Below are 24,789 nucleotides of genomic sequence, written 5' to 3' on the forward strand. Positions count from 1 at the left end.
TTAAAGGAGACAAGCATCTTTAGTTCCTTTCAGTAACAACTTTGCAGAACGAATTCTGCCTGCCTGAACAAAAATCTAGTGAAATGTGCCATGGTGGTCGATGTAAGCACGTCAGAGCTAGCTCAATAATTGTGTTTGTTTATTACTTCAGAAATTTTAGAAATGATTTTTTTCCCTTCCCCAAAGTACGGTGTTTTCTGCTGGAATGGATTATGTCTGTACGTATAGGAGAAGTTTTATGTCAGGTCATCTAGACATTCACAGAGTGTTCCTGTGCAAATATATACTCTAATTCATATAGACTCATATTCCACTAATTAGTATTTTAATTACTCTTCTCAATAGTTGAATGACTCTGCCTAGATCCCTTTTTTTCTCTCTCTAGATACTTCACTTTTTTTAAATTGACATTACTCTTACACTATGTTACAAATAATATTCAAGGTGGCTATAGTGGAAAAGACCATAAAGAAATCTAACTGAAAAAGTAGAGTACTCTGATTAAGAACTCTGCTCATGGTTAGTATAATTTCCTTGTTTCTGTCTCTGTACAGCTATTCTGCGTAAAATAAAGGGAAAAAATTTTTTTTGAAATCATTATATGGTAATCCTTTAAAGAAGTTCTGACTCTTCAGGTTGCTTGTCCTTTCAACATTTTGCTTAGAAAAATAACTTTGCTTAGAAGAATAACAAAGTACTCTAATCTCCTTTTCTTTGTGCTCAAAAAAATAATGATGACTTAGAGAACCAAATCTTCAGGGTTAAAATTCATAGCTTGTGGCTAGTCAAGTACTTCACAAAAATTTTTTGGCAGAATAAATTAAAAGTAGATAGTGACTAAACAGGCTTCTTACATATGAATTCTACTTGCAGGAGCAAGATTGCATTGCAAGATCCTTAGTTAATAATAATTGAAATGGTTCTAGTCATTAGTAAGGAGAGAAAATATCTGCTAGCTACATATATTATTGATTCATGGTTTCTTTTCTTGCATTGTTGATTGAAAATAACTAGAATTAGGCTGTCTATCTCTGAATATTTTACAGAGACAAAGTGAAAATTATGTTATTAAGTTGCACAGGCAAATTCTCAGAAGCCTTATTAGCCAGTTATTAAGTACCTGGTCCTATTTTATTTTTTTCATTCAGTGCACACAGTGGATGGGCTTAATTTATTGCAAAACAGGTATTTTTGTTCGACACTGATCTGATGACAAGACTAGTAATGATGTGTGTGCAAGCGTATGGGTACTTAAAAATTCCTATGACTTTTGATCATTATGCTGGTATAATACTCCGTAAATGATTTTTTTTTTCCTGATGAACTTGTAAGCCAGGTAATGTTGTTAGCATTTTATAGACAGCTGTCTGAGGCTTCAGAAGTCTATGAACGAATTGCTTAAGCTGGAACATGTATGGAGCACTTTTTTTTTTTTTCCTCCAGAGCTTTGTAAGCGGTAGGTATGAACTTTTCTCACCAAGTTACAAGTCCAAGCTCTCTCATACTGCAGTGCTTGACCTTTTCAAAGTAAATGCCACTTTGAATTTGACTTCAACAAAGCATACGCTTCTTACAATCCTTGTTCTTGGAAATAGTGGAGCCGTTTGACTGACAGAAAAATAGAATTGCAGCCTGCAGTACTTCAGTTTGAAAGGAATGACATTTGAGCACCTGAAAATAGTACTGTAGTGTACAGTCTTGGCTACTCTACAAGTGTTATTGTCAGCATTGCTTAAATAAACATCCTTTGCTAACTTGCTCATGTTTAATTTATTATTTGGCTTGTTTTTATTAAACGTTTGACATATTTTTGTCTTTGTTTATATAGGAACAATTGGATGTAGCACTCTCCAAAATATGCAAAAACTTTGATATCAGTCATTATACCAAAGTTCAACAGGCTTATAGATTACTTGGAAAAACACAGGTTAGTGTTCATGTTCTATAAAAGTCATGCAATGTCACGTGTAAGTCATGGTATAGCAATGTGCAGCTTTAAGTACTGTGGTGGAAGTTTGTTTTCCTAATGCCGATGAATCTTGCTCAGTGCATTTACAAAGGCTCTTACAATGCTCAGTTATTTTAACAGTAATTGATAAAGATAAACCATTTAATACTACAACATACAGCTTGTTAGACATGACTTATCTGTAACAGATCCTTATTTGACCTGTGTTTGTAGTGCTACGTGTAATGTATTTAGGCATATGGGTACTTTTATTTTTTAGCTAGCTCCTTGTTAACGAGTTGTGTGCAGCCTGTACCTTATAAAGTATGCAGTCACATTTTATATTATACTTGAATATGACAGGAATCAAGAGCTTTGAAGATGAAAGGGGACTTTACGGTAAGAGGTAGCGCATCTGTCAGGTCAGGTATAGTGAGGACATGTCCTAGAAGTTGTGCCTCTGTGAGCTTATAGTCTTTTATGTAAATAGCAGTAGATCTGAACTGCTACAGGATGCAGTTCTCCTGTTGATGCCTTTCATGAGACTTGAAGTGGTTTCTCTGGGGACATGGTGAACCTTTTGCATTCTGAAGCAGTTATTAGCTGGGGGAACTACCACTTAGATGCTGACAAAGAGGATTTGGAGAGGAGGAAGTCCTCGAGGCAGTTCTTGCTGGTGGCCATTTTTGACCATAAGGTGAGGCTAAGCATGATGGTGCCAGTGCAGCAATGATGTTCTGGCTTAGAGAAGAGATTCCCCCAGAAAGTTTTAGTTGCTGAAGATCATATCCAGGTGCCTTTCCTCTAGTGAAGACAAGAAAGGATCTGCATTCTTTTAAAAATTGTTTGTCAATATTCAGAAGTGTGGCTGACATTAAGGATGCATTTTTTTATTTTATTTATTTATTTATGCCTGTTTCAGCCTAACTAGAATTTTTCTAGCAAAATTGGGCTCATTTTCTGGGGCTTGACTGTGATAAGTGTAACTTTTCAATAGAAGATAAATTGATTTCTCTTTCCCTGCTTTGAAAATGGGCAAAATAATTGGAATGCCCAAAGATTGCAACCTAACATCAAGAAGATGGTTAATTGTATACAAGGTACTAGCAAAGGAAGATACCAATCTCTTGTATTGGGAAATGTTAAATGGAGATGTAATGCATGCACTGCTCTGAACTCTAGTGAACATGCTGAGAAAAGCAGATTGTTAGAGAGAAACTAAGTTTCTGAAAAAAGCCATAAGATCAGTATTTCTTACTTCAGAGTTTTAGCTATTCTCTCTCTTCATGGTAGCGTGACTTACTTTTGACTTTCCTTTCATTATTACTAAAGGATGCATTTTGAACTTGTTCTGCAAAAAAATTTAATTACATCATTATTGAAGTCTCTCCTGTTTTAACCCCTTCTCATTAAAGAAATTCACAAGAAACTTCGGTACTGCATCTCTTCTTGTTTTCATTTGTCATTCTGTTTTCTTTGTCTGACTAATTCAAGTTCAGACTAGTGGGTAAAACAATGTTATTTGTAATTCTGTTTTGAATTAGATAGAAGCAGAATTGCTTGTTCATTTCTTATGGCAGAAATGAAGTTGTCTTGTTAGTAGCTGAGTACTTGCTATTTGATATTCTTCTGAAACTGAACATTTTCAAATCTGTAGGACTCGATAACTTACATTCCAGAATATCAAATATTTCTTCATCAGTTATTTTGTACTATATATACTGATTATTAGCAAATTTTGAAACAGTGAGAAGATTCAGAGTATCTGAAACGTACTAATGTTATGTTCAATTTCTTAAAAAGGATAAATTCAGGAAACAACTGACCTGAAACTTAGGCTTGATTATGGAAACACTTATAATGGTTATAATATTACTTCTTAGTACATGTAACAATTTTCTGTTTTTTCTGAAAGAAAGTTTTGTTATACAAATTTTGTATTTAGTTTTTATTGTGAGTACTGGTTTAGTAAGGGGAAATTTATTGGTGTAATACACATGCCTTTCTGTAACATTTAATCGTTATGTTCTTTAAGAAAAAATCAGTATACCAAATGAATATAACTAAAAAGACAATTAAAAGTCTTAAATACATTAAGTAAAAAGAGAATACTTTTCTTTTAGTTGGAAGTATTTCCTGGGGGGAAAGATAACATTGATCTTAACATTACTTTTTGATGCATTCCTCAGTGGGGAGGATGAATGAATGACTCTTTACTAATGATGAAGTCAGAAAACTGGTCAACTGTAGTGAAAGGAGAGCAGGGGAAACTGATTTTTCTAGTAATGCTTGAGCCTTTTACAGTACTATGTTAGATATTTTTGAAATAAAGATTAGAGGCCATACTGACAGTCTCCCATTTCTAATACAGGGAAAAAACTTCAACCAGAAGGTTATGGCATATAATAAATTGAATTCGACTATTTGATTTTATTTTCTTCCTTTTCTTTCAGACAGCAATGGACCAGCTACATATGCACTTCACTCAAGCCATTCACAACACTGTGTTTCAAGTAGTCCTTGGATATGTGGAGCTCTGTGCAGGGAACACAGACACCAAGTTTCAGAAGCTACAGTACAAAGATCTCTGTACAGTATGTGATTTTTGCATATGTGTATATTTTTGAAACAGAATTTTTCCACTGTGATGTAAGCATCCTTTATACCACTAAGTACTCATTAATTAAAATTGCAATGCAGTTACTATAGTTTCTTAATGCAATTTGTAGGCTAATTGAGAGAATAGTAATTCACATAATGTTAGTTTCGATTAAGCTGATTCTTAGCCCTTTGATGTTAGTGCACACACCATCTAAATGAACATGAAGTAAATCATAGGATGTGAATAGGTGACCATTACTTCAGCTCCTGTGTTGAAAGAAGTTAATGGGATCAGTATAAGCCTTGAACTTTATTACTGTAGATTTAGACTCAGATTCCCAATATTACTTTTCTGTAAGGTTCCATGTAATAATATTTACGTAATTATAGACTTCCCATTACTTCTAAATTTGTATTAGATTCATTGCATTCTTAGTATCATAGTAAGGGACATTTATACTAAGATGCAAAAGTCCAATGATAGGCAGATTATGGAATGGGTATAACCATGACTTTAATGTAGATTTTAAATGTTGCTTCTTGCGTTTGTGTATTTTACTTAATTTTTTAAAAAGTTTTGTTCTTAGAAGAAAATACTCTATTTTGACTAGCATTTTTTGTTCGTTCTTTAATTTCCTTTACTTGTGGTCTTAGTGCTACACCCTGAGAGATTTTTCTTAAACTTCTTCTTTTTTTTTTTTTTTTTTTTTTGTGTGTGAAGGGGAAGAGAACAAGATATTTTAGGTGGTCCTAACATTGAAAGAAAATTTCAAGTTTTGAATCAATCTTGAAAGTTTTTTACAAAGCATGTTTCAGTTGCAGACTAAGCTGTCAAATACTATCATGCTTTATCAGCTCCACTTCTTGCCTTCATTAGTCACAATTTATTAATTTGAGGTACAGTCACATGGAGATTAAAGCTCATATTCTGATCCGTCTTCTGTTTTTTCATTTCTTAAATCTTCTGGGATTGCATAGCTTCAACTAGTTAATGACACCTCTGCACTGAAAATCATTTTTATTTTAAAGGGTACTGACCCTTTTTGCTTCAGAAGTTTACAGAATCCAAAAGCCTTCATATGAGAGAAAGTTATGAAAAATTCATTTATTGTTGAGTAATAATGTAATTGTTAATGAACAGAATTAGAAAGGTTCCAGGTTGTCTTCACTGAGACAAATTTTAGTTGGAAAAAAGCAGCAAACACTGGTATCTGTTCACCTTTCTGCAGTCCTTTCATATGATCTTCTTTAAATCTTCAGGGGGTTCTGTTGTTTTCATTTCTTACAGTTTTTAATGCCCAACTCTTAAGTTTTTTGCTTTATACTTCTAAAACCCCATTAGTAGTATTTATCATTATTTGCTAATGTTTATGATGTTTATTTAGATTTGGGAACAGTGCTACTGAGCTCCTCCTCACATTTTGTAAAGTATGGATTGTGTGATGCTTTTTCAGGTTACTGGAAATCTTACATTTTGTAATTTGCAGAAAGAGTGGCTTTAACTATGTGTTTACACACAGTAACATTGTTACCTCATTATTTTTGCTTCCTGTTTTTACTTCTACAAAACCCTCATGAGGTGCAGGACAATAGTTTCCTTTAAACTTAGTGAAATTTCTTTAGCGTATTGGTAACAATTACATATTATGAGTCCATAATGTGTCTGCAAAGGGAAAATTAAAGCTAACATTTGGTCTCTGTTCCTACCTTGTAGTTATCCAGGACTTCTAGGAAACTACATTCTTCTCTTCAGTTCTACATCTGGGTGCAGAAAATGCCACAGGTCTTGAAGGATTGTTTTGTACTGCAGTCTTGGGGAGAACAAGACTTACAGTCTTGACACAAGACTGTAAGCTGCATGTTCAGGCTTCCTAATGGCCTCAATATTCTTAGATTTTTAGAGCCATTTTTTTGAAGCAAACTTTTTTTGGGTTCTTTTCTACACCCCTGATTTATACATTCCTTAAGGTTTGGTTTTTTTGAAATGTTGTTATTGCTCTGAAACAGCTCATGTAGTATTTTTCTTACTTAAGATAGGTGGGACTAGTAAGTAACCAGGCCCAGCTCGGCTTAAATGTGCTTACTGTTGCAGTGCCTCTGAAAATCAGAGCGCTGAATATCATAGTAGTTCCATTTCTAACTTCTATTAGAAAAAAAACTTAGTCTTAAGACATCATCATCTCTCACAATTAAATATAAAGAGATGAAAGGCTAAAATACCAGCCCTCTTTCCTTGTTTCCAGTTTGAGTTAAAACACTCTACAATTAACCCCTTGTCAAGCCAGGATGCTCTCAAGATATAAATGGCTATTTAGTGTCATTAAACAAAGGTCATATAAAATTAGTCTTTCTTTTTGGGTAGACCTCCTCTTGTATTTTTCTAAAAATCTTTACAAAAATATTTTAAAATCAACTCATTTAGCTCATGTCTGTTTTATGTGTGTGTGTGGTTGTATTTTAGGGGAAGGGTTTTTTTGTTGTTGTTGTTGTTTTTGGTCCTCCCTCTTGCCCCCATCTCCACCAAATTAAGATACTGGATTTTTTTAATGTTTTTTAAAAAAACAATTTTTTCAGCAATTCCTAACAATTTATGTAATTTATATGCCTGTGCCATCTGAGTCATTGTTTCCTTGTTCAGCATCTCTCTCTTTTTTTTTTTTTTTTCCTAGAGATATACCATGACCTAATTCCTGCATATTTTCTACGTTTGAGTAGTACTGGAACAGCGGAGAATTCTGCTGTTTCATCTTCAAAGTTTGATTTTTCTTTATTCTAGCATAAGCAGTTGGATTTCCTTTGAATTTGTTTCCTTAGTCTAAATGGAATTATCTTGATCTAGGAAGTCATCCTTTCTTGTGCACCCTTGTTAACCACCTGGAAGTCAGTTTCACTTGAAGTATAGTGATCTGAAGAACCTGGCTTTATATTTTATACCTACTAAAAGCACTGATGTATCTGGTGGATCTATTTACATGAATTTAGCTTATACCTACCATCTCTTAGAAAAGTAAATTATGCATCTTTTTGGTCATGAATATGTAATTCTGTATTTTGGGGACGGTATTAAAATATTCAGAGAACTAGGAGATGTTTCCTTGCTGTAAAAGGATGCCCCATGTTTTGAAAGGGCTGTAACTGTATTCCTGTAGTTGATTGGTCCAAATTGTTTTTCCCTGCAAGTGAAAACCAGCTGATTCTACAGTGAAAAACAACAGTAACATTACCTAACCAGTTGACAGAGGAAACTATTGAAACAGCTGTTGAAATGGCAGGATGAATTCCTGTTTGAACGATAAACTTACTACCCTATGTTCAGCAGAGGTATACAGCGACTGAGATTAATGCGGACAACGTAAATCAACTCTCCAATAAAAGGTGTCGTTTTTGCTTTAGGAAAAACTGGCACTCTTGATTGAGGGGGGCCTGTGTGGCTTTTATTATTGTTACTTTTATAAATAATACTGAGGGCTTATTTGAGTGTGTGTGCGTGTTTTCTTTTGGTATAGCCAGGATGCCTAATTTATATACTTGAGGCAGTGCTGTTTTCATAGGGGAGAAAACCAGAATAACGGTTTCTTTTATAAAAGAATCAGAAAAGGCATAACAGTTAATATGAGGCCTTCACATACCTTTGCTAGTGATGTCCATTGATGCTAAAGAACAGTTTTCACGAGTGCTTAATCATAAGGAGAGTGTAGGAGAATAATGGGTTGGGCAATATGTACTACTGCCAGGAGTATTTATTTAGGCTTAGGAAACAAGAGACTATGACTAAATAGAAAATACAGACATACAGTTTACAATTTTTTATTCAAAAGCTGAAAAATGAGGGGCTTAAGTGGTACATCTGTGTTTACTAGGAAATCTCTCCAATTTAATATTTATTATCAGTTAAACTTATTCAGTCAGTTATCAAGGTTTTGCAGCTTGTCAGGAAGGACACTTAGTGTTTAGAAAGCCACAGTTACATTACTGAATGAGCAGACAATTCAGAGTGGTGAGAGCTTTAATCCAAGTTTTACCCAATTTACAGATTGCTTGGGTTAATTACTGCAGTGGTGGTGTTCCCCACCACGGTTAAGGAAGCCGCTGTTTTGTGAAGCATCCTGTTATAACTAATATTTTCATAGCTTCTTAAATGTACGCTTGGGTTAGCAAGCATTGTTGCTATTTCACAGAATGGCTGAGGTTGGAAGGGACCTGTGGAGATCATCTAGTCCAACCCCCCCTGCTCTGGCATTCTGAATAGATCCATTAGATCTTAAATGTCAGGAAAATGTTAATGAAGGGAAAAACAATTTGACAGGGTTCTTGCTTTTCTTTCTTTTTTCTTTTTTCTTTTTTTTTTTTTGGAAGTGTCTACATGGTAAAACTAACTTTAGCCTTGCAGAAGTTGACTGTTTTCTGCAGTGTTGTTAATTTGAAGTGTTTATTTCTTTCGAGACCACTTCGATTTCATTTACAGAATGATGTCACTGAAATTGCATTGACTCAGATAGACTTTACGTGCCCATTTTATAAGCTGTAAAGCTGTGCTTCTTGGCAGCAAGTGTAGTGGTGACTGTGTTATTGTTCCCGCTCAGACTGAGCAATGTATTTCACATGCTTTTTGTTACCCAGCAAGACCCCTCTGCAAAAGCATCCCTTTACCTGACAATCTCATGTTAGAAGTTTCCAGTGCATATTTATCTTTTTGGTAATGTTGATTCTCTTTGCCCGATGAATATCTTAATTTGTAATTAGCTCTTTGGAGCAGTGAATGGATTGGGGAGCTAGGACAGGTGTCATCTAAATTTTTTTTAAACTGATTCTTTTATCCAACAGTCAATAAAATGGAGCGTCAAGCACTGATGACTTCTGTGTACTGCTGAAGTACAAATATTTGTATAATGGAATTGAAGCAATGCCTGTATGTCCCAGGGGCGGCTGCACCCTTCTTAGCTGTTGAGAGATGCTGTCTGCTAGAACATACAGTTTTGTTTGTTATTACTTTGCTATAGCATGGAGATAAGAGGGATAATCTTGTAGGTCAATCCTAAATGAGATGCCAGCAAGTAGACTTCTCACTTCTAGACTGTATTTGATTTGCTGACTAACATCAGGGATTGGGCAGCTCTCAAATGCTTAGACTTACAGATCAAGCATCTCAACTGCATGGATATGGCAGTTTTTATATGGTAGATTTTGCATCTGCAAAAAATGAATGCAATTGCTAATAGTTTCACAGAGGTATTTTGTTCTTCTGTAGCACATTACATCAGACAGCTACATTCCTTGCCTTGCTGATCTCTGCAAAGCGCTCTGGGAAGTCATGCTCAGCTATTACCGAACGATGCAGTGGCATGAGACACATGACCAAGATGAGGCGGAAACTGTATGTTCTGGTAAGAAACTGTTTTGTAAACAAAACCTCTGATACTTGAAAGTATTTTCATGTGCTCAACTCATTAATTTATATGTAGATGGCTTCGTGAGCTTTACTCCTGAGCGCCTTAGGCATTATTGTTTATAATGTGCAGTAATGACTTAAATACTTCCTGAAAGTTTGTGTTCAGGATAATGTTTTTTTTTGTTTGTTTTTTTTTTTTTTTTTTTAATGAATATGTATATGTGCCATTACCAAAGTTCTATTTTAAATAGTATTTATTGTTTAAAATACTCAAAAGTCAGCTATGGTAGGCTATTACAAAATCTTCAGAGTTTTTCCTTTAGCATAAGACCCAATGTGAAATACTAGTCTTCCTGAGTGATGTTGAGTCTTTCACTGTATATTATGTTTAGTAGGTTGGGATACTGGACTGCATACTAAGAAAGGTGACTGAAACAGTGAGGAATGATTCTGTCCTAAATAGCAGTTATGATTTTGAGGAAAACCATTCTCCTGAATGTTGGCTGTCTTCTGTGCTGCTGAACCTGTAATAAAACATAGCTGCAACTTCCCTTCCAGAAAAAGGCTCATATCTTTATCTTAAAAGAAAAAAAGAAATCTTTTCTGTGAAACAACGTGACTACTTTGCTTTAGGTGTAATTCTATTTTTGCTTTATGTTATTCTAGTTTGTGTTTTTATGACCCAAGCACAAAACATTAATCTGTCTTAATCCTCCAAAGTACATTCTACTGGATGTTTTATATAAATAGAAAATGTCTAAAGACAGACTTTATCTATTTCTCCCTACATTTGGGAGGAAAGTTATACAGTGAAATTCACAGTACTAAAATTTATACAAAACTCTTATTTATTTAATTGGTTAGTATTGTATCTACAGATAAATAAAAGTAAAGGTCAAAAAGGTGCTTCCTGTAAGAAGACAAGGAGTGTAGGAATGTTGCTACGATTAGTCCTTTCTTGATTTGTGTAAAACTTTTATTCTTTATATTCATCTATGAAGGGGGAGGACCCAAAATTGGAGATAGAAGTAGAGAACAGGTCTGGGAACACTAAACTTCCTAAATTGTAGTTGAAATTAATCATTTTTTGAGAAGTCAGACTTATCACAGATAAGGTCTTAAAATATCTGAAATTTATAATAATAAAGTTTGTCTTCTTACTTTGAGCTTGAAAAAAAAAATGAAAATATTTTCTTCAGTGTCCTTCCTGATTTGTATGGAAACTTTAGCAAGATTTTTGTATGTGCTTTTATTCGAAGTCTTATTTCAAATTAAAGTTTTTTCAATATTATAGAATTAAAATTCAGAGTTGAAATGTTTCACTTTCTTTTTTGAGATTTACCCCATGAAGGAAGGCTCTTAAGTTTTGAGTCACTTGCCCATTCTCGGTAGTATTTACTTTTACAATTATCTGAAGTTATTTTAAATGCTTTTCCTTTTTCTTGTTTTATTTTTGTTGTTGTCTTTGTATTATAAAAAGTTTATTATGTAAGAAAACATTATGACATGAGACCCACTTACACAGGTCCATATATAATTTTAATACTCATTCCTATTAGTGTGTTTACTTTTTATATGCTTCAACAAAGAAAGACCATTCTCACTGCAAAACATTTTGAAAGAACCATTAAGTCCAATAAAGCGGTATATTCAATCACGTGAGTTATTTAAAATGCGTTCCTTCTTAAATGCGTGCTTGAGTGTTTCGGTATGTTTACTGCTAATTCACCAAATCTTCTGTGACTCAGCTCCTAAGTTGGTGCAGACTTTGTGGCTCTGCTATAATATACTGTACAGCTAGAACATATTTAAGCCAGTGTATTACTTAAAGATGATTTTAAAAAACCTCAACAAAGATAAAGCGCACACAAGGGAATCTTGCAAGTATAATCTAATTCGGAGGGAATATGAATATCTAGAAAGTGCCTATTCTTTTAAAAAGTCAGTGCTTATGATGCAGTGACTATCAAACCTATATGTGGCAGTGTCATTCCATATTGATTGGTTTTTAACAAGTGGATAATATACAAAAGCTAAAGAGTAAAACAACTAGGGAAAGGAGGACACATCAAAGGAAGCAGTTCAGAAGATTGTGCTAAAATTCTTCCCTCAATGAAACCCTGTTGCTTTTGAAAACTTCTATTGTAATAGCAAAACACAATAAACACAAAGATTCTAACTTGTATCTACCTCTTACCATTTTGAAAACTCAGAGCTATTCCAGAGTTTTTCCTCTCATTGGGCCATTTAATATCAGCAGTCTGACAAAGCATTTTATATGGATCAAGCAACCCTGCAGCACAAAACCAGCTGTAGAGGTGGGAAACTGGACTTGGGAGTGCATTAATTATGTAGCCCTATATTTTAATAGTGCAGCTTACCAAAAAAAAGTCCTGCAAAGATTATGGGAACAATGTTGCACTTTATCTAGATCATGTGTCATGCATTTATGATCATTGATGCCTGTTACAGATGTTAAAATGAACTTTGTCTGCATCTCTAAAAATATGACTTGCTTATTGGAAATTTTTCCTTGCACAGTTGGTCATCGTCAAAGCATAATTTTATTTTTGTACTAAGGAATCAAAGAAAACTTTGAAAGGCACTTCTGTAAGTCAGTCTGTCTTCCCTACTCAAAGCAGGGCAAACTTCAGAGTTGCAATGGGTTGTGCAGGGCCCTGTCCAGTTGAGTTGGGTTTTCACATTTTGTAAACGTTTCTGTAAAATTGGTGTAATAGGCATGTTTTCCTAAGACTGATTTAGTAGAAGATTTAAAAGTAAATGCAACAGCATGATCAGTACAGCATTTTAAACTCCTGACTTTACAAATGTAATCCTGATGATAAAAGTTGGTAACAATATTAATAACTGTAATAGACTAACTGAAAAGCAAAAAGAAAATGATGTGAGATGCAGTTTTAATTCCAACCACTTCAAAACATTCCATTTATAATACTGCATAATGTAATAGTCTGTGCAAAGACCTGCTTGAGAGCCAAAGAATGAATTTAGATGACAGTGATTTTTTTCTTCTGTCTAGCAAAGATTAAACAAACTTTTGTTATGACTGATGGCTACCTTTACTAATTTTAAAGAAATACTGAGAAACTTAAAATTATTGTATTCAAAACAGACATCTAGAAGAATAACTCTTGGATGCTTCTAATTGTTATCTTTACATGAAGTCATGAATATTTATATATTCTGCCATTGGTTCGAAATTCCTCAAAGCAGAAAACTGAAATGCTTGTGGACTAATCCTTGATTGTGGTCCAATCCTGGATATTCAAGTATATTATCTTAAGTTCATACTTTTGTGTATGTATAAAATTAGCTACAATAAAGTTCATTAGAAGAATGGAAACAAGACCTCTTAAGAAAACTGGCAATAATACCAGAGCACCAGGAGGTTACCAGAGAAAATACTACTGAGTTATTGTTGAACAGTAGTATCCATTTGAATCTGTATCTCCAACCATTCTCATATAAATGGTAGTGAGGGAATAAATGACACTGCAGTTGAGGGCAGGGACTATGGCCTTGAGAATAGGTCAAAGATACTGACTGGTTTAGACTTGGCTTTGATCTGCAGAAGTGTACAGGAGAAGAGGTCACAGAAGCTCCTAAAGAGTATGCTGCGACTAAAATAGTTATCTTTTTGTTTCCTCAGATAGTCAGAGAAAGGATAAATCTGATTAGTGTGTCTCTGAGTTATTTTTTCTGTTTATATTTTGTTTAATCTTACATGATAAATCAGTTGTGGAAAAATACATTTGTCAGGATTATTGCCTTCAGGAGAAGAGCATATTTAGATACAGATACTTAATTATAATTTATGTATGCAGTGGCTAACATTTGTTTTATGAGTTTTCATAGGGAAAACTTTCTAATGCCATGCAACAATAGATACAGTGTAGAATTACATTTGGGTTTTGTTTTTGCATCAAGTACCTTTTATTTTCTCATTTTGAATAACTAGGGTAAATTCTCAGAGCCTACTTGCAGAAGTAATCCCAATGACTTTAAGCAGGAAAGAATTGAATCCAGTTTAGCTGCTTGGAAGAAATTTAATATGTATCCAAAATACAAATTCCCTCAAATTCCTTAATATACATTTTTGTTTTTAACTGTGAGGAGGAATTTTTCAATTGAAAATACTAGAGTTTTAAGCTTCTCGCTATGTATATATGATATTGTACTCTTTCTATGTTTGTGATGTCTAGCCCCATAGATAGACTAATTTTAATTTGGCTAACTTGAAGGTTCTTCCTGTTAGCATGTTCCCCATGATGTTCCCTGTCATAATCTTTAGCTCAGAGATGAAACCTAAGTGTTTGATAAGTATCATAATTTAGCAGCATTTCCAGACGTACCAAATAGCTCCACTTTAAGTTATGCCTGCATTCTTCTCAATAATCATATTTCCTACATTTGCTTATTTCAAGTGCAGTTATAAAAGTGCTGAAGATCTCATTTTTATTTCTCATATATGCTTATATATTATCCTTTTTCTAAATTTATTTTTGTAATATATTTTATTTATATATTTATACGAGACTGCAAATAGTTCTTGTCCTGCGGAACCTGCTTTGAAAAAGTCCAAAGCAAAAACAAAAACAAACAAACAAAAAAAAAAATAGTTGATGGGAAGAGGAAGGAGGTATGTTATGCTCCTCTACCTGCAGAGACACTAGCTTAGGACTGGTAGAATGAGGCAGGTCACTGCTAAATGCTAAGTACGATGAATGATTGTTACAGAAGGAAACTGTGTTCACTTGACACTGGGTTTGGTCAAAACATAAAACACTGCTGTTCTCTCTTCTCTTGGTGTAAGAGATTATCAGTGTCTGATACCACTCTTAACAAAAGTAGACAGTTGTCTTCAGTGAATGACCCTTTCCTTCCTCTTTTTAAGTTGCAGTGGTCCAGACAATGCTGCAGGGGTCTGTTCTGTTCACATCTGAGAAGGCTGATTAAAGTCTTGTAGTCTGGGCTAAGTAAGATCTCCCCACCGCCCTTTTCAATTACGCCCCTGTACTCCTGTGGGCTCTTTGGGTTTTTTGCCTCCTGTTCATGTGATGTAGACATCACAACAGAGGAGGCAGCCTGATTCAAATGCAGAGGCACAGATTGGGTCTGTAAGGAGGTTTTTTGAGAGTGGATGCTGGGACTTTGCCTGACTGAGTCAGGCAAAGAAGTGGCTTTAAGCCAGTGCATGGAGGTAGAAGAGATGAGATCAGTTTGTTTAATTATTATTAAATGAATAGTCTTCAAGCACTGAAAACCAGCTGGAGGCCTGCAGAAGAGGTGGAAAGACACATCTGATCTGCATGGTGATGCTGTGATTTTGCAGACAATCTTAATTCTTCTGTTTCCAACCTTCTGAATGATAGGGTGGAAGGAGGTCTGTACTCCTAGTAATATTCCAGTATAATATTTTTTATGGATTAAAAATTTTTCTTCTTCATGTCAAATTACTGAATGGCTTGTGCATTTGATACTGATGAGATGTAAACTGTAAGTAAAGAACGTAATACATAATTCTTCCATGCATAGGGAACAATTGAGTTTTCATATTATTGGGAAAGATGTTATATATGGTTGCTAAGACAGAGCTATCCTATGGTCCGTTGTAGACTGGAGCAAACTGCAGGGTGCTAAGTGCCATTGCAGACTACAAGCATCACCACAACTGTGTGGTCACAAATTACATAAAATATTACAACTTTTTTTTTTTAATAGAAATAAAAACACACTTCCTCCATGGGGAGAGTGAAGACCACACACAAGTTTATTGAACATTTTAATGCTTTTTTGGAAAGTGAATACGTACATTTGCTGGACAAAGTGTTTTTTTTTTTCCAAAAAAAAAACCTTCTGCAGTTTTTCATTTCATTCTAAGAGCAGGATTATCTTGGAGAACTTTGTTGTAGAGAATAATTAATGCTCACTTTAGCATTTAACTTCATCTTTTTTTATTTCAGATATAAATATCAATTACTATCTCATCTTATTTTGATTGTATTGAATTGGGATATCTTGCTTACATACTAGCAATCAGCTTTCTTCATTTGCATTAGCATATATTATAGGTGCTTTTATTCCTTTCAAAACTTCAGAGCAATGGAGTTCTCCTGGAGACTGCATAATGACTATTATGATAATGGCTAAGGCAGAAGTTTCATTATGGCTAAAAAACTAGAATACATTTCAAAGCCTTTGGAAATATTTGTATTACCTTCCAACTTCAGTTTCAGATGGCAGCAATGTGATTGGAACTGAGGAGAGCAGTTTTGACCGCAGCTATGTAAAAAAGAAATTGGAACATGGACTTTCACGAATATGGCAGGTTTGTTTTTGGCTGTCTTAAATACTTTCTTCCCTCAGTATAAAGTAGTTATTTTCATGTTGATCTTTTTAAGGAGATCTCTCAAAAGATTTTACGTGATTTGTTTTGAGCTCAGTAAGTCAAAACCATGGAAACTTCATTTCCATGACTCAGTTGCTACTTGGTCACTCTGCTTACAAACTCAGTCAAGATACCAGATCATAGTAATACGACTCTCAACAATCCATTTTCTTCCAGTATGCTTCTCTCAGCACAGTCATGCTGCTTGTGTTTCCCTGCTTGGTTGAGGCCTCTTGAAGTGAGTTTTGTATCTGCCTGATGTCTGAATTGGGCTTTGCTGCTAAAGATGGAGAGGGCTCAGACCCTTTAGTTCCCCATTGCTCGTGTTCATTACAGTTTGCGAGGAGTATATGGAGTTTATAGGCTCCTCCTCTTATGCATACTAGCATCTCTGAACTGCTCACAGCTTGGGATAGCTTGTGGGAGGTGTAGAAAGGGAAAAATGTAGGGAAAAAATCCCCGAATAAATAGAAAATGCAAGTATTGAAATTCAGAGCTAAAGAATGGTCTTCTGTAGCCATTTTGGTATAGCCAGAGCTAGGGAGAACCTAAAATCTTGTGAACCTGCCTGGTTTTGTAATATTCTTAGTTTGATCGCTAGATCAGTTTGATTTGTAGCAAGATCCCAAATTTCCAATGATAAAGCTGTAATCCTGTTACATAGCAGAACAGTGTTCAAAAGATCTGTTTTTTCCAGTGACTGTAAAGTGTCTAGTACTTACAATACTGACAATAGTATTAAAGAAACAGATTGCCTTACTAGTTAAGGAAATCAACAGGAAATTATTCACATTGCAGAGTTCTGCCTTAAATCTCAAAAAGAAGTTAACAGTGCAGACAAACCAAAAGGTTGGTAATGTAATGAACCAGGCATCTGAACCTTTTGCCTTAATTTCTGTCTTGTGAGTATTATGTATACGAAAACCCATGATTTTGCATAGACATTTAAGAAGGATTCAATGCTGATTTTGAAATGTTTGTTTTGTAGGATGTTCAACTAAAAGTGAAAACATATCTTCTGGGAACAGACCTGTCTAACTTCAAATATGATGACTTCATATTTGTACTTGATATTATCAGCAGGTATATTGATGTGGTCATAAGGCCAGTTACTACATGTGGACAAACTTGAACTCTGATAAGAATGCATGGTTAACTAAGGCTGATGTTTACACCCTGATGCCAACTTTGTTCATATCTACTGATACAGTCTGGGGAATGCTTCCTGTTTGTGTGGGAGTCTGTACATCAATGGCATTCTGTTTGTTTCTGTTCCCTTTCAAATTCATCCTTGGAGAAGGTAGCACATAGTGCTTTGCTGGTCAAGTTAGGCTGTGATATGATTTCATGGCCCGCTTTAAGATTTCAGCAGTGCAGATCTGACAGTTTTAATGTTCCAAAAAGCTTCCAAATGATTTCTCAGTCAAGAGCAGCAAAAGATTATAAAAGCTGTACAGTATTATATCCTTTTTGATAATTTTGATAATAAAATGATGAATTCAACTATGACCTGTTTGGCTTACCTTGTGTAATAGGATCCCAAACAGACATTTGCTTTGCTTTGCTTATGGCTGTTTGTTCCTATGCATATGAGATACCATGATAGGATTTGGAGGGGGAATGAGATATGGACTTTTGTGGAATAAGTGTAGTTTTTGTAATTTAACTTTTGAGTTTCCTGCTTTTAGGAAATGAGCGTACTGTCCTGGTAATAAGTGAGGCTTGTGATTCTACTAGGCACAATAGTATTACTGTGTTAGATTTTTCTCTAATATTGTTCAGGTAATTTTGAATAGATAAATTCTGAACTATGTTTTATCATTATAGGCTGATGCAAGTTGGAGAAGAATTTTGTGGCAGTAAGTCTGAAGTTTTGCAAGAATCTATCAGAAAACAAAGTGTTAACTATTTCAAAACATACCACAGGTGAGACTACTGTATGTGAAGTTGAATGAGTTTAATGGCTCTTCGTTGCTTTTGATTTTAAATGATTTCCAGAGGCACTGAATAACATGCCTGAAGTGAGGTTTGCAGATTAGATTCGTATAGTGGGATTTTTTTGCATGAGAATAGGACTCTGAACTTTTTATTTTTGTGCAGGAAGCCTTTGCTTCTGCTGTCTTTATGGAAGACTACAGTTCTGCAGCAAGCAAGCTGGATAAAGATGATCCCTGATGTTTTCATTTGAATGTTTGACAGATCTTTCCTTCTGGTTGTCTAACATTTATCATCTTACTGTGTGTAAATAACTAGGAAGATACAGGAAGAAATAAAGCATTGTTTCTTGCTTTGAGAACTTTTACATCCTCAGTCTCAAGCTGTTTTCCTCCATTGTATGGGAGCTGTCATACCAAGGCAGAATAATACATTCCAACCCATTTGAGCTGAAACTTTCTGTCTAAAAATTCGTAAAGTATGAAAATTATGACAGTGGTACACTAGAAAGTTTCTAAATTCATGAGCTAAGGATGTAGTTAGGATTTTTTTTTCTGTCAGTTTGCAGCTAGGATTTCTTTTCAGAAATTTGATGAATACTTCATTTTCAGTTGCCTGAAATGGTGGCGCCTTAATCAGATGCATAGTGTGTCTTGTCAGGAGATGAATTAATTAAGATGAGATGCTGCTTATCTTTATTTCTTGAAAAACATTTCAGAACCCTGAACTGAATCACCTCTACTGCTCTGGAAACTGAGCTTACAGCTGTCCATTCTTATGGCCAAAACTGTTTGAGAGTTTATGACTTCTGAATGAAGCTCTCTCATCTTCCCCACCTACTCTGCATACTAGCTGCATGCTGCTCTTCTAGCAGCTTTCATCTACTTGGAAAAGCTGTTTTGATCTAATTAATTTTATTTTACTCCTCTTTTTTATGGCCTAATACTCCACTTGGTTAAATAAATACTGTTTAAAAGGCTTATTTAACAGCGTAGGGAATCAGAAACTATAATTTTTTGATTTTTCTTTTTGAATAGAATAGAATAAGAACACTGATGGAATATGTACAGAAACAATCTTGTTACGATCTGCATTTCTTTGTAGGTAGTGTTTCTTGTCATTCTTGTGAAAATAAAAGGAAATAACATTTGTGAGTCTATATCAATAATGCTTTTAGTATTTTAGCTGTTTTATGCAGTGTAGGTATTCTGAAGATTAATAAGTCGATCTTTTCATCCTCAAAAAGAAAAATATCAAAACCATCTATGTCCCAGCTGTATCTGAGGTTGATTTACATAAAAGCTATAAGCATTTTTGCCTTTTCAGATCAAGCTAATGTGCCTTTCATTCCCCTTGTATAATTAATTGGGGGTTGGGAGGAGGGAGGGGAAGCTAAGCCTTTATGCTTATTAATCCTTAAAAGGGCTCATAGAGTTGAAATGCTTAGAGTCCAGGAATAATCAATTCTTTGATGATGTAGCTTGATGTGTGTGGCTTCCTGAGTGGTGTGGTAATGTAGAGAACTGGCAGCACAGAGAAGGCATTCAAAGGAACTGGTCGTGTCATTCCAAAAGCGTAGACGAGCAGCGCAGTGCAAGAGCACGCATGGAGCCCTCTGTTGGGTAACAGCTGATTGTTTTAAAAAATTAAAATGGGCTTTTGGCAGAAGCTATCAGCCAGCTGATTTTTAGAACATAATTCACTTATTTGCCGATACCTTTGTAAAAACGTGTGTCTGAGCAGCAGCTTGTCACAGACCTTCCACTTGTGCCACTTTCTGGACTTGTATGCTTGTGACAATCAAGAGCATCTGTTCAAATATATTATGTTAGTGGCTAACTTTAAGCTTTGAAATGATATGAAATACGGTGCTAAGTAGCTTTGTTTGCTTTTCTGTGAATCTTTCTCTTTAATCTTCCTCTCAAAGAATTTAACCTGTAGCTCTGATTTTTTTTTCTTTTTTTTTTTTTTTTTTTTTTTTTTTTTCTCAGAGCTACTTTACTTATTGTTCCTGTTGGCTTTAATGGGAAAAGATCTACAGGCTGTGTGTACTCAGTGCCTCTGAAAGTCAGACTTTAAGTCTATTTGCATTTAGTTAGTATATTTAAACACATGCAGCAAGCTGTAGTCATAATTCAACGCATTGCGCATCTTGTTAGGACAAAAATCTTTAATTGTTTTGGTGGCTACAGTTTGTTACTGAAATAGTGGTGTTTTTTGGAGTGTTTCACTACCTGATTAGAAACACAGTGCATAGTTTATCAACTGCTACACATTAAACAAAACAACATAATGTATAGTAAGAAGAATGTATAGTAAGAAGAAAAGATAACAGCAATAAGTCCTCATTGCTGTCTGAGTTCCTGCTTATGTGGCAAAAAGTTTTTCTTTAAGTATTTGTGTTTATAGCTAAATGAAGATTGTTCTGATAATTAAAAACATACCAGAGACAATGCAGAGAAACAACAGCTTGATTATAATTTTCCAATAGTTTTTCTGTATTAATATAAAAGTAAAGTTAATTAAAAAAAAAATATATATATATATATAGTTTAGGGGATTAACAACCATTGTTGTTGCATAGTACTGCGCGATCATAGACATTCCTCTGTGCTCAAAAATGGTTTTGAGGAAAAGCAATTGTTTCCAAGTTTCACAGGTTCTTTGAAATTCTTTGAGAATTTTTCCAAAGGTGTCATAAAATAACCCTGCATTAACAGCCACAGCTTTGCGGTGGTTTGCCGGTTGAAAGAATGAGTTAATATTCATTTTCAGTTATGACTTGTGTGGTTCTTGAAGGCATTTTTGCTACATAAGTTAAATAATTCAGTCTACTTTCTGATTTGCTCTTACTGCTGATTAAGAGTATTCATTTGTTCATTTCAGAACCCGTCTTGAAGAATTAAGAATGTTTTTGGAGAATGAGACCTGGGAACTTTGCCCTGTTAAATCAAGCTTCAGTATTTTGCAGCTTCATGTACGTTCTACAAATAACACATACAATATATTACTGTTTTAATAGCTAAGAGTGAAGGTGTTTTGAGAAGCAGTGAGATGGATGAACTATTAAATGAATATTTTTAATAGTTGATTAAAAAGCATTATATTTCATTCTCAGATACTGGAATCTAAGATTCAAATGCTTTTAAAAAAGTAGCATTTCTTTTAGGCAGAAGGAAGTTTACATAAAATGCTATAATATTAAACATAATATTAACCTTTATTACTTTTCATGTTCTAATGTGCTGTTAATATGTCAGATATGTCAAGAAAAAAATTTAAGTGGTATTATGGTGAAAAAGTGAGTATTCCAATTTTAAATTATTTTTCAGCATCTTATTCTCAGATAAATGTGTTCTTAAAAGTAGCTAAATGAGTACTTACTAGCTTGTACCAGTTTTGGCACCTGTTTCTGGTAATGTTAATCATATGGGCTGAATTGCAAAAAGTGCTGGAAGTCATGATTTCAGTGACAAAGTTCCACTGAAAGGGACAAATAATAGGTGTGAAGTTTAACACATGCTGGGTGTATTTCACCTGTTTTGCCTGCTGAAATGTGGATACCTAGAGCCATCATTAAAGTCCAAAATGGATATAACTGAGCAATGTGAAGCAAAAGATAATTTTGCAGCTTCTGTATAGTTAACTGTAAAAGCAAGCAAAAAGCTATTGGGGCAATGATAGCAAGGAGGGGAAGAGGACCTATCATCTAGCAGGAAACGAAAACATTTTTAATGGGACATTAAAGAAATGGGACTTGAGTGGCAGCAAGTTGCAGAAAGTACATGACTCATTTAAACAAACTGAATCTGAAATTGCAGTCCATTTAGCTCCATATATTTTGATCATATGATCTTTAGGTAAGTGACCATTCATGGTTTTGCCATTTATGAAGATAAATAGCTAGAGTTTAATAGCTTAAAAAATGCTCTGTCAATTGCATAATGCAAGTTCAGGTTTTTAGAAACAAATGCCCTTGTGCCCTGCTTGGTACTCATACTTTCAATGTTTGTGCACTCATCTTATCCTCAGAAACTTAATGTAATATATTTTAAAGATTATAAAAATTATGAAAACTTTAAATTAAAAATATTTTAAAAATTCTTCTTTAGTAAATGACAAGGTAAGCTGTGTAAAGAAACCTACATTCTTTGATAGATTTTTCAGGTCTTGTTTTATTCCTTAGAAAAATATAGCATAGTATTTTCATAAAAACAAACAAACAAGGTTTTTAAAGTGAATGCTTTCAGGATGCAAATGACTTACTGCATATTGTAGCTGGTAACTGCTAAAAACTGGAAGACATACTGTGTAAAATTGCCAAATTCAATGGTTCGATTCAAATTCAATTAACTGGTGCATGTAGAAAAGGTATACCTAATAAGTAAGCTTTGAGTAAAAGATTTCATATTGGGGTGATCGTCCAGAAGTTCGTTGTTAAGCTGTGAATTTATAAAGTTTTAGTCATAACAATACTGAAACTGTTGGTGAGTAAAACTGTAATTTATTTGTATTAATAGGAGTTTAAGTTCATGGAGCAGTCGCGTTCCCCCTCTGTGTCACCTAGTAAGCAGCCTGCCTCAGCAATTTCAGCAGCAGCAACTTTATTTGAGCAATACTGTAATGGAGGAAACCCGTTTGAAATTCAGGCTGACAGCAAAGATGATGAGACGGAAGATGTACTTGCTTCCAATGGGGTATGGAATGCTTAAGAAAGAAGCAAATCTAGCTCTCATTAAATAATTTTGTGCATCAGTGATGGCAAAATATTTTAATATGAAGATCAGTTAGCTGCCATGCTGTGTAAGATCTCAAGCCACTTTTTTCCATTAGGTAGGTAGGTTGCTTTGCTTTTTTACAACAGTGCCAGAAAGCCAGGCTTCCTGTTTAAAGCTTAGTTTGTTTTGCAGGGAATCAGTATTTTTTCCACTGAAGTCAAATGTTCCTGAAGCAACTAGCAAACTGCGTTCTACTTAAATTAGTGTGTTGGGGGAGGTGTTGTGTTTTTTTTTTTTTCTTTTTTTTCAGGGATTCTTTTACAAAGGAATTAGATGCGATGATTTATCTTTCTTTGTGGAATTAATTCTGTTGTTTTGGTAGGATTGGATCTCTGCCTCCTTAGGAAAAAAATCTTCATGAATTATCCCTTCTGTTGTATTTATTCACACCTATATGATTACACATATCTTTGTTAAATAGTTTTTATTTACGTTGTAAATGCTCAGGACATTTTACAATGAGATTTACCACCGTAAAACTGACTTAACTTTCAGTGAGTCTGTTTTTCGTAATCCTGCTCAAAATCTAGCAGTAGTCAAACACGTTTTAAGTTAAAACTTTGTACCATTCTCTTATGTTCTATACTAACATGTTTTTATTAAACTTTTTGTTTCCATTTACCCCTTTGAAAAATAATGTTTTCTCAGGCTTTTCTGTGATGAGGCTTGTGTAGAACTTAATTTATTCAGCATCGTGCACTATTGGCTTTCTGGTTTTCAACTCATCATCTTTTTCCTTTTTCCCTGTGGGACTTCAGTTGCAAAGCAGTTTGATCTGTCTTGCACCCTTGAGTGCAGAGCTCACTCTGTAGCCTGTTCCCTACCTACTGTATCATTTGCAGAGAAGGTGCAGTTCGTTGGCATGAAATACTGCTGCTTTCTGCTTAAAGGAGCCTGCTAGAGGACCAGTTCCCTGGTGGTAGCTCTTCTCCTTTCATGTAATTTTGAAGAACATATGTTCTGCCTTGTATGAGTAAAGTGGCAAGAGTTGCATAGTTACCACAGACTTGTGTAAAATAACTCCAAGTGAGCGAGTTAGGCAAAGATGAATACACGGCAGAGCATGCCAAAACCAGCAGAATTCTGCCGTGCTTTGTAGAAACCAACTCTGAAACAAAGCTTTTCTGGAATCTGGCAAGTCATTTGGTAGATAACGGCTAAAATGACCTTTGGTGAAATAATTAATAATGATGATAAACCTATGGTTTCAAAACTCCTTCTGCTGAAGAGGTAGTTTCTGACTTTTACATAGGTCTGTGACTAGCTTTACTTTTTAAAGATTTTTCAGAATAAAAAGAACTAGAAAATCCCCCTTTATTAAGGGAAAGGTGATATTTTGAAGTACAATTTCTTGTGAAGGTTCAGCTGTACAACAAATGTATGGAGCCATCATAACCTACACTATGAGTGCCATTGAAAAAAGTATAAAACTGTAAATAGGTCTCATACTGCAGAGGAACTTTTTTCCTGTTTGCACTTAAAATATTTAGGAAGATAGATAAAATCTCAACAACAAACTTGTTGAACAAGATTTTGACCAAGAGCTGTAGTTCTGGTATCTCATGATTTCATGCAATTCACTATTAGCAAATGAGTGTGTGCACCATGTATGTACAATCTCCATATTTTTGTCCATTGACTTGCAAGTGGAATGCTTGGGAATGCTGTAATTGCCTTCACTGTTGATTATGGCTGTATTAAGGATTTTTTTTTCTTGTCTGTAGGCTTG

The 24,789-nt window shown here is 34.7% G+C and overlaps 1 protein-coding gene across 4 annotated transcripts in view; it reads left to right on the plus strand.

The window, feature by feature from the left end:
* Nucleotides 1–24,789, plus strand: part of VPS50 (VPS50 subunit of EARP/GARPII complex) — a 96,880-nt gene that overhangs the window by 33,013 nt on the left and 39,078 nt on the right. For 2 of the 4 annotated variants that reach the window (XM_062567748.1, XM_062567749.1), the window contains exons 11-18: nt 1,829–1,927; nt 4,402–4,542; nt 9,798–9,933; nt 16,190–16,287; nt 17,336–17,430; nt 18,175–18,273; nt 21,169–21,259; nt 22,803–22,979. In XM_062567748.1, coding sequence (XP_062423732.1) covers nt 1,829–1,927; nt 4,402–4,542; nt 9,798–9,933; nt 16,190–16,287; nt 17,336–17,430; nt 18,175–18,273; nt 21,169–21,259; nt 22,803–22,979 — 936 coding nt within the window. Of the gene's footprint in view, nt 1–1,828; nt 1,928–4,401; nt 4,543–9,797; nt 9,934–10,330; nt 10,498–16,189; nt 16,288–17,335; nt 17,431–18,174; nt 18,274–19,762; nt 19,824–21,168; nt 21,260–22,802; nt 22,980–24,789 lie in introns of those variants that run through there. The other 2 variants (XM_062567750.1, XM_062567751.1) reach the window with 2 other exon arrangements.

Source organism: Rhea pennata, chromosome 2 (assembly GCF_028389875.1).
Source record: "Rhea pennata isolate bPtePen1 chromosome 2, bPtePen1.pri, whole genome shotgun sequence".
In the NCBI taxonomy this organism is placed as follows: Eukaryota; Metazoa; Chordata; class Aves; order Rheiformes; family Rheidae; genus Rhea; species Rhea pennata.